Here is a 15,546-nt window from a genome sequence, read left to right on the forward strand (position 1 = left end):
CCAATTTCGTGTGCGTTTGAAACATTTTGGGTCTTTCTACCAGAAAGACATGGCTCCTTTTATTTAAAGCTGCATATCTAAAACTTGCTACATTCTACTGCTTTATTCAGCTGCCTTGAGCACGGCTGCCACGTTTTAGTTCAACGAATGTCTCCAAGAATGCGAAATAAATTGACGGCATTTCTAAGACCTCATTTGCTGCTTTCCTTTTGTCCTAGGTGCACGATGAAGAACTTAGGTGCCTATCGAACTGAGGACCTAATAAAAGGAATGAAGGAGGCGCAGCGTGGTAGGGAAAGCATGGAAGAGTCTTCTTTCGCTACACTCTAAACACGAATACGCCTATATGGGAGTAAAAAGAGTAAATGCCCTCTACCGCACACCCTTTTGTAGCGATAGCTACATTACGCTAGTATTTCGAGCCTTCAGCGTGGCCACCCCGTGGCTACTGTGGTGGCGCCGTGGTTGGTCACGATGTTGGTCATGTGGTGCGGAGCAGCTACCGGCGGCGCGGCGCGCCGGCGAAACCGAGGGGGGAAGGAGTGGAGAAGAGGAGAGGGGAGAGATTGAATCCACATCCAGGGACGAAGATGAAGAAGGAACGCCCAGCGGAACGGAGCGGCGAAAAACTGACTTCGGAATTCGACTGAGCGAGTTCCACTCCGCCAGCTGTAGCTATCGCGTCCCTCTAGATTTAACCGGAGCTAAACCACAGCCAATTTTATAACAGGGTGTGCGCTACAGGACAGTTTACTCTCTTTTTACTCCTTTGTTTTTAGAGTGTAGTTGATTTGTGCGGGGAAAAGGTGATTTCGAATCGTGTATAGGCGGTTAGCCATTCTGCTGCAGAACTGAAGGTATACTGTCAGCGCCAACGCCTCGCTTGCAGTCGACATGTAAGCTTCATTTTCTTGCCTTTCGTCATGCCACCAACTGGTGCCATTTCGAACTCCCCGATAACCCTCGCAATTGAATAATAGGAAAATTTTCGCATTCCCGATCGAGAATTGAAAGTCTATCGCGGATTATTTATCTTATTAGGAGAGTCACTTTTGTAGTTTCAAGCAGTGCACGTGGCTGTGCTACTTGGTAAAGCATCGTACTTTTTGCTTTCATATTCAGTTTTAGCCCGTTACTCCACCCTACGAATAAATTTATATAAGAAAAAAAACATTCGTCACTCACTTTGAAACAGATATGAAGCATTAATGCTATATGTGGCTCCCCGTAAAAGGAAAGTGGCACCTACCAGGCATATACACCTGAGTTATACACGCAGGCTTGCGTATAACTCTAGATTGTTTATCTAGGCAAACCTCTGGTGTTAAAGAAGGTCGGCAGCGTTGCACCTTCATCCTGGAAAGATTTACAAGAGGCGCATATTTTCAAAGCAGTGCGCACCGCTATTTTTGAAAGCACTTTGTACCTTTTACACTTAAAAGGCTACACTATGCCCTTCATCTATATCGCAGATTGTTCAGAAGTCACGGTGTAACCTTTATTTTAACCGTCCGTTATAAGCACTTTGATGTTACGATGTAGCCTTCATTTTCATCGCCCCTTTCGCGTAACAAGGACGCTCCGGCATATCTCGGCAGCGGATGCACTCATTGCTGCTAACCATTGCTAGAGATGCACATCTTGCTATTTTTGGATGCACAGTATATCTTGTACGCTTTGCAGGGTACGCCGCACTCTTGATATTTACCGTCGATTAAGCGCGGTTAAGCAGTCAAGCTCCAACCTTGGTTTTATTCTTTGGCTGTGAGCGGTTTACTGATTTGTTGTTGTTGTTGTTGACCTCACACAATGGTTCTTCTTCTTCTTCTCCTTCTTCTTCACCCCGGGCATATGGCACATACCCACGCGGGGGGATTGGCCAAGGTGTAGTTGAATAAACAAAGAAGTTTCCATGGAATATGATGACAAAAATGTAGCACCAATCGTGAATTTCGAAAAATCAATGAACAAAAACAAGAGAACAATATTGACAGTTAAATAACAGACAGCATTTTGGTGAAAACGAAGAGCTCGTAGAACTTTAAAAGAATTAGCACATCAACCTGCCAGTTGCAATTATGTAATCGTGAAGAAACCCACAAATAGAACCCAATGCAAATCCCTTGGCGTTCGCACCAAACGATAATAATACTGGCAAAGATAAAGGGAGCCCTAACCTGGAGAGAGGGACCTCCAGGTAAATCTTTCTCTGAAGTGCGAACTTTGGGCAGTAGAGGAGAAAATGGTCTAAAGATTCAACTTTCCCAAATGCGTCACATAGGTTCGTGGGTGTCAACCCACACCTGCATAGATATAAATTCAAACTTGGAATCCTGCACCGCAACCGCGTCATTGTTACCTCACACAGCCTGGAGTTACACGAACGGACGTTCCAATTATATGCTAAGTGCTGATAGTCAGTGGTATTTAGTAAGGGATGTCGTAACCTGGCTGATTTATGTAGGAACCGCTGAAACCTGGACATCGCCAACAGGCTGAAATTCGGGACAGGATGTGTCACTGACCCGTCAAGAGCCGACCTTGCTAAGTAATCAGCCACCTCATTTGAATGAATACCTCTATGGCCAGGGACCCAGACAAAACAGACCACCTTCAAAGTGCATGGGACAAAAAATCGCAGGATACGGCTCAAAAAATCTTCTTGTGAAGTGTCAAGGGAGACTAACACTGACAAACAATCAGCGATAATAATAACATGAGACACATGGCATGGAATTTTGTGAAGGGCCATTCCAAGAGCCAAAAATTCCGCAAAGAATATAGGAATATAATCTGGGATGCCGACGAAATAGCTCCATGACAAATCCGGCGAAAAGATGCCGACTGCAGCCAGGGACTCCGGAACTTTTTTGGGAGTGGGGGGGGGGGGGGGGGGGCAAGCCTGGTCGTGTTTCTATGTCGTATTTACTTATGTATTTATTTTTGTGTCAATATTTTATAATTATAATATTCTATTGTTGTATATTTATGTTACATTTCATTAATGATAATGTTAATATTATCATTAATTAATAATATTATTAATTTAATGAGTAATTTCAACAGTATTAAATTTTAGATATTTGCATTCTTGCTTATTCTGCATTATCATGCACTTTAAAAATGGTTTGAAATTTCTGAAGTTCCCAAACCATGCGCAGACTAAGCAAATGACGCGTTCGAAACGAAAAAGGAACGGGTGCGAAAGCTGAAAAAAGTCTTTTATTTGTTTCTGCATTCGCTCCCACAGTAAGGTAAAGCTTAGGCACTAAGTACAAGAATATTCCCACGCATTGATGAGCTTCGTGGCTGGTATGACAAGGGGGTGTCGGGCAGGAGAGGATATCAAAGGAGGCCAAAAGTTGCTGTTCGTTCTGCCGTTCTGGACACGAACTCTTTCATAATGACATCCAGTTGCAGGTCCGCAGCTCTCCTCTTGTGCACGTGCAGCAGGAGAAGGTGCGTCAGCCTCCTCTGCGTCATTCGACTGCGCAAAAATGTTTTTACTCGCCTCAGGGCACTGAAAGAGCGCTCTCCTGAAGCAGCTGACGCAGGTACAGAGAACACGAGTTGCAGGTACCGTACAACTTGATCCATCATTTCACGCATGTCTGCAGACTTCCCCTGTAGAATTTGCAAAATGCGTTCGCTTGCGGCCGGGCCCTGGTTACGCAGGAGCGTTGGGAGAAGCACGAGTTGCGCTGAAAGTCTACTGGTGTCAAAATCTGCAGCGTGTGCTCCTAAAAGCTCATTTAAGTCGTGTGCCGCGAAGTTTCGACCTCCAGCAGCGTCAGTCAGAATGCGCTCCAGACTAATCAGCTGCTCCATGCCAGGCTGTTCGAATCGCCTTCGGATCTCGCTGGTAATCCGATTGATAGCGGCAAAAAACTCTTTTCTATGTAACGACTTGCAGTCAAGCACTGCAGGCTCCTGAGGCTTGTCTGTGAATTGAATCCTTCTCGGCGGCTGCGAGACTCGGGGCACTCGAGGCTCCTTTAGCCCTAACTGTGTTGCTCTTGAGTGCGTCCGCTGCCATAGGACGCCAAATGCGGCGTCAGACCGTAGCCTGCACAAGCTGTCACAAAGAGCCTCTGCTGCCTCTTTTGCTCCTGCAGCGCGATAAACTGGGCGTTGAAGCATCCTCGCTAGCTCCTCGCATGGGCCAAATAGGGCTATAGAAAGGTTGATGCCCAATAAAGTTTCGAACTTCCCCAATACTTTCTCATATCCTTTCAGTGCTGTCTTGCTGGTGCCAATGAGAGAGCTTTGAACTTGTACCAGTTCCTGCAATGTCGCCGGCACCCTTTCATAGTTCTCGATAAACCTTTCCATTGATTTCACTCTTACTGTCCACCTCGTTGGACACAATGGTAGCAAAGTGTTCGGCCTGGAACAATCCTGCTCATTGGCATCATTACCCGAAGGAAGGACAACGTTCGAATAAACAGTATTCCTGTTTTTAGATTCGAGTATTGCATGGGAAACATCCTTTACAATGTTCAGAGCATCGCCGACAACCTCGCAGTTCCTTGCGACCTCCTGGAGTGCCAAGTCTAGACATTGGTTACTGCAGGGTACAAATATTGACTGCGGTTCAGAGTCCGTGATCCTTTTCTGCACGCCGGTAAGTCTACCTGCCATATTCGCGGCCCCATCAAAACAGTGTCCCCTTAGGTTATCGAAGTCCAGACCTAAACGCAAAATCATGTCCTTTACGGCTCTATACAAGGTCTCAGCTCTACTGTCTGGTGCATTGTACATGCCAAGAAATTCCTCACGAACTTCCAGTGTAATCCCATCTATCCACCGCACACAAAATGTGAATTGCTCATTCCCTGTTACATCGGTAGTGCCGTCAGCAATTATCCCATAGAAGGGAATACATCTGACGTCTCTTATGATGCCCCGCTGAACGCTGTGAGCCATAATTTCTATGAGCTCGTGCTGTATGTCGCTGCTCAGCCATCTATCTCGCTGCTCCATCCATCTCTTCAAAGCAGGCACGTCTTGTGATCGTTCATCTAGCAGATCAAGAAGGTTTCCGTCATCCTTTGTTTGCCTTTGCAAAGCTTGGCCTGTGCGGCATAAGTAGCGGACTGAGCTTACTATAGCGCGCAGTGCCTACCTGGCTTCCTCTTGCTGTCTGCTGCTGTGTTAAGATAATAGCTGCACTACGTGCATTCCTTTTTCTCTCGACAGTTGGCGACTTGCGGAGACGCAGTGAAATTGGCTCTTCTCGTGGCACTGAAACTTTTCGATAGCCTTTTTCCAGTTATTGAAACCAGCGCGAATAAAACATGGTTCCACTCCTGCAACGTTTCCTCCTCTTTCCTTGAAGGTCATGAGGCACACAGTGCAAAAGACGACGTCGCGCTCATAGTCGTACGACAACCATGTGAATTTCTGGAACCATGCATATTTACAGGACCTTACGGTTTGGTTGCTTGGAAATTTGTAGCCCTTGGGAGGCAGTGATGGGACATCCTGGGGCGAGTCGTCGCGTCTTGCGGTTTCCACCGGAGCGCAGGCGCCGGAATTCGATGTAGTCCGGTCCAAGTCTGTTGTGAAGGAGGGCTCTCCATCTAGTACAACCTCTGCTGGGTTCTCTGCAATAAGTGAGATAAAAGGAATTCTTAGCCGACCACTGTATGGATCTTTTATTTTTATTATCCCTTCAAAGAAATAGTAAGAGAAGTTAAAAAATGCATCAAGCGCTAAATGTTCATGAACTGCTCATGAAGAGCATGGTATAAACAAAATATTGCAAAGACGTACCGGTAATACTTGTTGCTCCTATCGCACGGTCAGCTGGCTGACTTTCGTGAGAATCGTTTCCCGCTGCCAGCCCGAAGACAAATACAAAGGGGCATTAGAAACATATCAATAAACAAAATGGCGACAAAAATGTGGCGCAATATACCTTGTGAACCCTCAATTCCAAGGCATAAACGCTTCTGTGCCGGCACGAAGAAGTTGTCGATCTTCTTTTGAGACCCCGGCATCTTCCGAGGCAACGGCATTGTAAATCTGCAGTTAAATCAGCAGGCAGGCGCACGATAAAAAAAAAGGCTTCCACTTGGGCGCACGCTGTACACAAACAAACGAAAAAGAAGCGGAGCTACGCGCACAGCAGCCCGCCGCTGCCCGCGCGCCGCTGTAGAAAAAAAAAAGGTGCCATAAAAATGAAACGCGCCACTGTTAAGCCCCCTAGGCTAGCGTATTTTTTTTTCTCTTTAGTCCCGCGCCTCCTCTCCACTGCGGGCGTTCTACACTGTGCGCGCGCACACGTGAGCGTAAAGGAACAAACAACCACAAACAGAAAGCGCAACCGCGTGGAAGCGTAGCGTGCTGGCACTGCTGGCCTCTGTGTCCAGGCTACATTCCAACCAGCATTCAATCAGAATGAACAACCAAAATTGTTGGTTACTACGTGTTTTCAACCCTTTCTCAAGGTAAAAGAAAAATAGAACAAAATTCCTTTTCTACGCCCGGGGCGCGTCTCTGCGCCTACACGCACGTGTGCTTCCCACGTTCGAGTCAACGGAAAGAGGGGAGGGGGGGGGGGGGCGCAAAGCCAGCAGACCCCACCCCTGTCAACCACGCTCCACGGTAATTGCATCCCCACTTGGTCAAAGTGCAGATATGGCGGCTGTCTGAGGTTGTACGCTCCTCGTAGAGCATCTGTCGACGGCTGCGTATTGGCATGGCGGTGCGGCGCCCCTGACCCTCGCGAGCTGATCTCTTCGTACACTCTTCGTTGTTACTCGCTCGTCTGGTGGAGACATTGCGGTCGGGTGTGATGAATGACATCGGACCTTGTCTCTACAACCTCATCTTCTCCCTTGCGTCCTTTCCGTCCCCCTGTTCCCAGAAGAGCACGTCCCGCCACCACCGTAGGGTCAACAACCTGTTTTGTCCCCAAGAATGGGTCTCTCTGGCTAGCCGACGGAACAGCGGCGCTCGCCGCTCCGTCTACAACGCACCGCTCGTATGCATGCAGCCGCATCGCCCGAGCGCGTTGGGCACAGCGTCAACGTCGACGCTGCCTCGCAGCTCCTCGGAATGACGCTCACACTACGCGCGTTTTCTCGCTGCGGTTGTCTTGGAATGTGGAGAGAGGAGGCGCTGAGGGAGGACCCGAACGAGCAGAAAGAGAAGGGGATAGTCACGTGACACCCGAGAAGACTGGAAAGCGCACCCTTTTCTGGCGTCGTCGTCTTGATCGTCTGCTAGCTCCCCTCCCGTCGCCCTGGCAAAGCAGCCGCCGAGTGCCCGGCCGGCCGGCCGGACGCAGCCTCCGCCAGTGCTGTGGCATGTTGCAAGTTGCGCGTCCGCGCCATAAGTGTCGCCACGGTCGGAACGATTGCAGCGATCCTGGTATCTGGCAGCAAACGCGGCTGGAGTCAATGACACAACGCGTCTGCGCCGCCAGTGCCGCCGCGGGCAACGCTGCAGCGCAGTGGCAGCAGACGACAGCGACCGGCGCAAGCATAGCGAGCAAAGTTTTGAGCAATTTATGTTTTTACCGCCAACTCCCAGGCACCGCCACCGTCGCATTTCAAAATCGTCCCCATTGGCTCTACGGGAATGTCACACCCTTGCCTCCGCCTCCGCCGACGGGGTCACTGAACTGGGACCGACGTCACGGTTCACGGTCGGCGCCCATTGGCTGTTCTCGTCAGCGGCACGGGAAAAATAGGTACCGGACCCATCGCTCTGCGGGACGGCACAGCAGGCTGTCCGCGGGAGAAAAACCGGCTTGGGCGGGAAGCGGCACGCGGAAAACGCCCTGCGTTGCGCGTTTTCCCGCTAATGTGAGCGCGCCTTTAAGCGCGTCGCCTGGCGCCCGCAGAAACTGGTGCCACGTGCATTCCAATGCCCACGTAGCGAACTTAAAATAGCCTCTCAAGGTCCTTCGGTATCATCAACAAATATAGAACTCTTTTACCTTGTGGGAAGCCTGCTAGATTCCCGCCGTAGCGTCTGCGCGGCATCCCGCTTCGCTCTCTTTCCCTTTCTCCCGCCTCCGGCGGCGGAGAAACGGCTGGTGGCTAATCGCTGTTATTCGGCCGCAGCTCCGCCCCCGGCTTCCCTAGGGCCTTTGCCATTGGTGACTTTTGGCGGGAATTCGGGAGCCGTTTGGGGTGGTCGCGCGGCGCGCGACGGTCCGAGCGGGGCCCAGAGTGAGAGAGACCCCTCCGAGACAGCGTAAGGTGCGTACGTTACTGTTCGTCCGGGCCGGCCTCTGCCGTTCGGACCAGTTCATACTCGAGCTCGCCAGCGTGGGTCCTCCATCCGCCGCGGCTCGAGCCTGTCCAGGGGTCCAACGACCTCTGACAGGCGCACCTTGCGTTGACTGCCCACTCTCTCTCGCAAACGGTTCAACGACCGACACGAGAGAGATCACAGCACTGCCGCGGGGACAATCTCCTGCAGCGGCGTGCTAGCGGCGCGCATTTCTCTTGTTGCCCCGAGCGCGCACCGGAGCCTTGCTCTGAGCGCGCCCCGGGACGGGGTGACTGTTGAGTGTGTGTATGTACCGCTGGAGGACGGCGTCAATAAACATCTCGTTTGCGAACTTGGAGGCCTGTTGCTTGCGGCGAGCCGCTATCCTCTCTGCAGAGGTTGAACGCCGCCGCAGCGGTGCCCCAGGGTGCGTGTGGTGACGGCTGATCGGGGCCCTTGGCTCGCACGAAGCTCGAACCCGCGGTGGGTAGTGGCGTGTGCCTACTGAGAAACCCACAACTGGCGCCCAACGTGCTAAGTCACTGGCTCTTAGCCTTTGATAGCACATTTGCCGAGCAGGTCGCCTTGACGATCACGCTTGCGCACCATGTCTGCCAACCCCATCGGGGCACTCGGCAGCTACGTGTCGGCTCCCTTAGGAGTCGTAGCGTTCTTTGATCCCTTGGCGGCTGTTTCTTCGAATAGCCAAACACCGTTGTTCGCCGCGGCCCCCATTGGGGCATGCGGCGGTACAACCCCCAACGTCGATCACGCAGCTCCCATTGGAGCTGTATCGGGAGCACCCTGCGGTGCACCCGTCAATCACATGCCTCCGCTGTGCGTGCTTTGCACCCAGTGCGAAAGCGGTGCGTGCGACGCTGCCGCAACCGGCCGTCCTGCACAGCAGCAGCCGTGCCCCGCGAGCAGTCAATTCTGCTCTGGGAACGGCGAGGCGCTGGCCCGGCTCCCTGTGGAAACCGCGCCGCTCATCGAACTGGGCGCCTTGCCTCCTGCGTTCGTGCAGCCCGCCCAAGCCTCCTCTGAGGCCGGGGCGCAGTCGCTGCTAAGAAGTGCTGCCCAGATGATTCAGTCGCTGTCAGGGGCGGTTGAGACGCTTTTGGCCGCGCCGAAGGTGTCTCACCCCGCGGTCAAGTTGCCCATGCCAACATTCCGCGGGCATGATGACCTCCTCAGTGCCCGGGATTTCCTTGAGTCCCTCACCCATTACCACAGAGCTATGGGTCTCACTGATCAGGTTGTGCTTGCACACATCATCCCCGCAGCACTGACTGACACCGCAGCTAGGTGGCATCGGCTTTCCGGCCACCGGGCAGCGACTCTTGAGGAGTTCCGTGCAGCATTCTTGCGCGAATTCCTGCCCGCTGACTATGAGCGTTGGATGCGGCGAGAGTTGGAGCTCCGTACACAGGCTCCGGATGAGTCACTCCTGGAGTACGTACGTGCGATGGAGGACCTTTTCTCAATCGCCGAGTCCAGAGCCTCGAACGAGGAACGTGTGGAAAGGACGATCAGGCAGGCACATCCGACTTTTTCGGCATACCTGCGCGGAGGCCGGTTCCGAGATTTTGAGGAGCTGGCCGCCGAGGCAAAGCGCATTCAAGGCGACATTCTCGCCGCGCGCGCCCATCGTCCGCCACCGCCGGCAAGCGAGGCCCTCGAGCCACGCACTGCATGGAGAGGGGCCATGCCCCTACCCAACCGGCGACCACCCGCACACGCTGCCTCTGCAGCCGTTAGCGGGCAAAACGAAGTATGGGAGTTGAGCGAACGAGCTCTCGATCCCTACTCCTACAGGAGACGGACAGCCTGCGCTGCACCATTTTCTGGACCGCCGGCCGAGGGACGCCAAGCGCCCCAACGCACAGCGGAGGGGGAGGCCCGAATCAGCCAGCCCTTTGGTCGTGCAACGGGCGGAACCAGGCAGGGAGAGGCGCCATTGTTCCGCGACCAAGCTCGCGGCGGTGTGCGCTGTTTCAGCTGTCAAGAGACGGGGCACTTAGCGAGAGAATGCCCCGTAACCAGGTCTCCTTTGAGGCGGGGAAATGGCGGCGCGGGTAGGTCGTAAAGGAACGACCGGCCCAATCCTTGCTAATCCCCTCTGCGTACAGAGCAAGCTGCCTTGCTAATGCGCACGCGCCGTTTATTCCGGTCACCACTGCTGGCCGCGAATTTTTGGCGTTACTGGATACGGGAGCCACTGCCTCCTTGTTCGGTGAAGAGGTGTTGTCCCACTTGCAAAAGCACTCGGTGCGCTTGCGGGACTGCCGTACGACATTCAACCTTGCGAAAGGCGTAGCCCATTCGGCTGGCGCCGCGAGGCTGACTGTCAGGTGGGGAGAACGGACGAGACGCACGCGTTTCATCCACCTCCCAGGGCTCAGTGTGCCCGTGATTCTCGGAAGGGACTTTCTCCTGAAAACCGGGATCGTGGTCGACATTGCGAATGGCGGCTATCGCGACGGACCATTTTCCCAGCTGAAGCCGTTCATCTGCCCACCGGCGTCAATAACTGCCAGCGCAGTGAAGGCGTTCGGAGAGTGCCACGCTCAGCGACCAGGGCCAAGCCCTTGTGTCGAGCGTTCCGTCGTTCACGCTCCCCTTTGGGACCGAGCGGCGCGGCACGACCAGGCACCACATCCGCTGGCCGCCTTTGCGGTAACGTTGGATGACACTCAGAAGGCTCGTTTGACAGCACTGTTGTGTCAGTACGATGAGCTCTTCACGGATCAACCTGGCTGTACTAATTTAGTGAGCCACAAGATCCATACCGGAGATGCGCTTCCTTTGAAGTACAACCCCAGACCCGTCAGCCTTGCGAAAAGGCAGGTGATCGATGGGTTGCTGGATGAGATGCTGTCGGCGGACATTATCCGTCGCTCGTCCAGCGCCTGGGCGTCTCCGGTTGTGTTGGTGCCTAAGAAAGATGGCAGCCACCGGTTGTGTGTGGATTATCGCCGTCTGAATGCGCTGACTCGAAAGGATGCCTATCCGCTCCCGACGATCAGCTCAATCGTAGGAAACCTGGGCAGTGCGCGGTACTTTTTCACGCCAGATGCCTCCAAAGTTTAACTACTGGTCGAGATGGCGGACGCTGACCGGTCTAAGACCGCGTTCACGTGCCACAGAGGGCTGTTTGAGTTCACTCGCATGCCCTTTGGTCTCTGCAATGGTCCTGCGACTTTTCAGAGGCTCATGGACCGCGTCCTAGGGGAAGCGAAATGGTCTCATGCCATGTGCTACCTGGACGATATCGTGATTTATTCACGAACCTTCGATGAGCACTTAGGCCACATTGCCGACGTGTTCGCGAGGGTACGGGCTGCTGGTATGACTTTGAATCCTGCGAAAGCCCAAATAGCGCGGACCCGAGTTCAGTTGCTAGGGTTCACGCTGGGCGAGGGCTCCATTGAGCCCGATGCGGACAAACTCCGAGCCATACTCGAGTTTCCCGTGCTCAAGGACGTACGCGGCCTCCACCGTTTTCTGGGAATGGCCAATTTCTATCGGTCGTTCATCCCGTCCTGTGCCCGCGTGCAGGCACCCTTGACCAAGCTCTTGGGAAAGACTGCCGCGTGGCGATGGGGGCCCGAGCAAGAGCGATCCTTTCGCCTCCTGTCTAGTGCCATTGCCGAGACAGCGCAGCTCAGGCTACCCGACCTGACCAGACAGTTCGTAGTCCAGACTGACGCGAGCGATCTGGGTTTAGGAGCAGTTCTCTTACAGGATTTCGATGGCGTGCTGCAGCCGCTGGCCTTTGCAAGCCGCTCCTTGCTGCCCTCGGAGAGGAATTATTCCGTGACCGAGAAGGAGTGCCTCGCCATCGTGTTTGCACTGCGGAAATTCGACGTCTACCTTGACGGAACGCAATTCGTGGTGCAGACAGACCACAGTGCGCTCAGTTGGCTGATGCGGCTCCGCGAGCCTGCGGGTCGGCTGGCGCGCTGGGCTCTCCTGATACAGCATTACGACTTTTCGGTGCAGTATCGAAAGGGGAGCACGAACGTGGTAGCTGACGCGCTATCCCGTGCCCCACTCGCCAGCGGCGCCTTGACGCCAGCAGGCGGAGCGGGCGAAAAAGCGGACGAGCCGCCGGGCGGCAAGGAGGGGGAGCCCGCAAACGGGCTAACCCATTCCGCTAACCAGGCAAGCAGCGCTTCGCAAAGCGGGCGAGAGGCAAAGCTCCGCGTGAGCGCCTCGGAGACGCCGTCACGAGCGGAAATTTTGGCTGCAAACCTGAAGGAGGACGAAACCAGGCCCCCCTCTGGGGTAACTGGAATCGTTTTCAGCCGGAAAGAGCTGCTGAAAGCCCAGCAAAATGACCCCATGTGTCGCGAGATGAGCGACGGTCTCAGGGAGACGGAGCGCCGGGACGCTACTTGTATTGTAGCGGGCGCAGGGGGTAAAAGCCAGCGTGTGTCGCGGCGTGCCCCGGGGGATTCATATTTGCTGGACCATGACGGGCTCGTGCTGAAATACATAGCCACCGATGATGAGTCCATTGACCCGTTCAAGGTGGTTATCCCCAAAAGTCTGAGAGGCGCACTGTTGCGATTTTCTCATGACGAACCACTGGCCGGTCACCTGAGTGGCTCCAAAGTTTTTGCAAAACTGAGTCAATCGGTGACGTGGCCCGGCATGAAGCGTGACATTTTCCGCTATTGCCGTTCCTGCTATGTCTGTCAAGCGGTGAAGTCAAGGGGCGGCAAGCCGCCCGGAATGATGAAACCAATTGACAGTGTGCGTCCGTGGCAGATGGCCACCTGCGATCTGATGGGGCCTTTCCCCAGGAGTAAGCAGGGGTTCATTCACCTGATGGTAGTAGCTGACCATTTTTCCAACTGGGTCGAGTTGTACCCGCTTCGGAAAGTGTCAGCACGAGCGGTGCTGGATAAACTCCAGGAAGTGTTCTGTCGGTTCGGCTTTCCGGAAAGACTGATCACGGACAATGCGTCCTATTTCACCGCTCGGGTGTTCGGTAACACGTGCCGTTCCCTCGGAATCGAGCACTACACCACTTCACCCTACCATCCCCAGTCCAACTTGACCGAGCGAATCAACCGAACGCTCAAGCCAATGCTGTCGGCCTTTGCCGAGTGTCAAAAGGACTGGGCAGACCATTTGAGCGAATTTGCGTTCGCCATTCGAACCGCTGAGAATCGCTCAACTGGTTTCTCTCCCGCCTTCCTCAATTTCGGGAGGGAGCTGGCGAATCCGATGTCAAACGTCGTGCAGAGCCAGCTCGGGGATGAGCAGACGCGGGCAGGCTGCTCTGCTTATGCGTCGACGCTTCGGGACCGGCTTGGTCGGGCTTTCAACAGAGCAAGGCAGAGTTTGGCGGCAGCCAGAGCCCAACAGAAGGCTCAGTATGACTGCAAGCACCGCAGCCTGACTTTTCAGGCGGGCGATCTTGTCCTGAAGCGCAACCCCGCTCTTAGTGATGCGAGCAAGGGGTTCTCAGCCTCGCTCGCTCCTAGGTGGCTTGGTCCGTACCGAGTGGTCAGAGTCTGGTCGCCGCTCGCGTACCTGCTGGAGGATCCCCTTACGGGGAAAACCAGCCGTGCCCACATCGCAGACCTGAAGGCCTATGCGTCACGGTCTGACGAGTTTGCGTCGGTACCCATTGGTATCACAAGCAAGCGCAAAGGCACAACTGGTGCTGCGGAACGCAACCGTACCGAGCACCGGTACAATCTGAGGCGACGGTCACCGATGTGATTGATGCCGGATGGCGGACTCTTCCGCAACCGAAGGCACGCAGCCTCAGCTAGCTGGCGAGCTTTCTCGCCGGGCCCTACCCCAGGTGAAGCACGGCGGTTTCTTTTTTTGTTTGTTTGCCGCATGCTCAGTTCCAGCCTTGTGCAGTTATTTAGTCGTTTGTTTGTTTTAGTCAGTCTGTAGCATGTTTTTGTTTCCAGTTTATTCGTTGTTTCTTCTAACGTTCCGAGATCTGTACATATGTAATATACGTTTGCGTTGGCGTTCAGTTTTTTTAAACCAGACTTGTACATATGTAAAGTTCAGCCTACTCGCGATTGCACTTTTCTTGTGATGGCCTTCTTTTGTACAGCGCGCCTTCTTTTCATTTACGTTCTCACTGGTGCGGCCTGCCTCGCGAACACGGGACCGGCTGGTTCGCGGAGGGGTCGGCGAAAGTCTCCCCTTCCGGCTGGGGAATGGTTTGCTCGTTAAGGAGCGAGTGTCTCGCGGCATGGTCTTTGTGTGGCTATGGGGAGCGTGAAGAGTGCGTCTGAAGAGTGTGTCCTTTGACCCCTGCCACGGCGCCTCGGAACGATTCCGACAAGCTGGTCGTTGTGACTGATCAATGTCCGCTTCTGTGCCGGTGCGTGCCTGGGATGATGTGCGTGTTCCCAAGATCAAAGGCAACGCCGAGAAGGGGGCAGGAAGGACAGCACCCTTTCCCGTGCGGGTCCTCTTCGGCATCGTCGAGCGTCGTCGACCTCCTCATGCTCAACTTTGATGACCTTGTGGAGGACATGGGACCGCCGTCAATAAATCGTCCACCGGGACCCGGAAGGCAGCAAAAGCGTGAGTTGGCCGCCAACAGGCCCAATGGGTCGCGCCACCGAACATTATGAGGCTGCAGGCCACCTGTCAGCTGGCCTTGTGTACAGTGTACAGTGTAGTTAGTTTTGTCTCCTTGAAACGTATGCAAGTGTTGTTTGTTTTCTGTTCTTGTTTGTTTGTCTTTTGAGTTTATGGCTGGAACTGAAGTGTGGTAGTTTTATATGGATTATTTTTTTTGTTTTTTTTATTTTGCCGCACGCTTTCGCCGATGGGTAGGAGGGCATTTAAGGAGAGGAGGATGTGGGAAGCCTGCTAGATTCCCGCCGTAGCGTCTGCGCGGCATCCCGCGTCGCTCTCTTTCCCTTTCTCCCGCCTCCGGCGGCGGAGAGACGGCTGGTGGCTAATCGCTGTCATTCGGCCGCAGCTCCGCCCCCGGCTTCCCAAGGGCCTTTGCCATTGGTGACTTTTGGCGGGAATTCGGGACCCGTTTGGGGTGGTCGCGCGGCGCGCGACGGTCAAGAGGGCAATAGAAAAGCGCAAGGAAGCATCCAGGGAACACAGATATTCCAAGAAGAGGGGGGAACCAAAACCCGAAGTAGACAGAAAATGGGATACCTTCATAAAGTATAGAAGGAACGCATCCTATTTGATTAATGAGAAAATTAGAAGAAAGGGTGCCCAATGGATGTCAAAAGTAAATAAAAAGGATAGAAAAGCAGCCCAAAAATTCTGGAAACATCTAAATGCAATGAGTAATAAAACTAGGCTAGAACA

At 53.7% G+C, this 15,546-nt stretch overlaps 1 protein-coding gene across 1 annotated transcript; it reads right to left on the reverse strand.

The window, feature by feature from the left end:
* Window positions 1-3,211: 3,211 nt before the first annotated feature.
* On the reverse strand, window positions 3,212-3,859 carry LOC144110590 (uncharacterized). The gene has a single exon (XM_077643609.1). It carries the CDS (start codon window positions 3,826-3,828, stop codon window positions 3,346-3,348), a length of 483 nt encoding a protein of 160 aa, XP_077499735.1. The 5' UTR covers window positions 3,829-3,859; the 3' UTR covers window positions 3,212-3,345.
* Between the last annotated feature and the right edge of the window lie 11,687 nt (window positions 3,860-15,546).

Source organism: Amblyomma americanum, chromosome 11 (genome assembly GCF_052857255.1).
Source record: "Amblyomma americanum isolate KBUSLIRL-KWMA chromosome 11, ASM5285725v1, whole genome shotgun sequence".
In the NCBI taxonomy this organism is placed as follows: domain Eukaryota; kingdom Metazoa; phylum Arthropoda; class Arachnida; order Ixodida; family Ixodidae; genus Amblyomma; species Amblyomma americanum.

Coding starts and splice junctions, on each gene's coding strand:
- LOC144110590 (XM_077643609.1), bottom strand. CDS start 3,828: ATGGAGCAGCTGATTAGTCTGGAGCGCATTCTGACTGACGCTGCTGGA.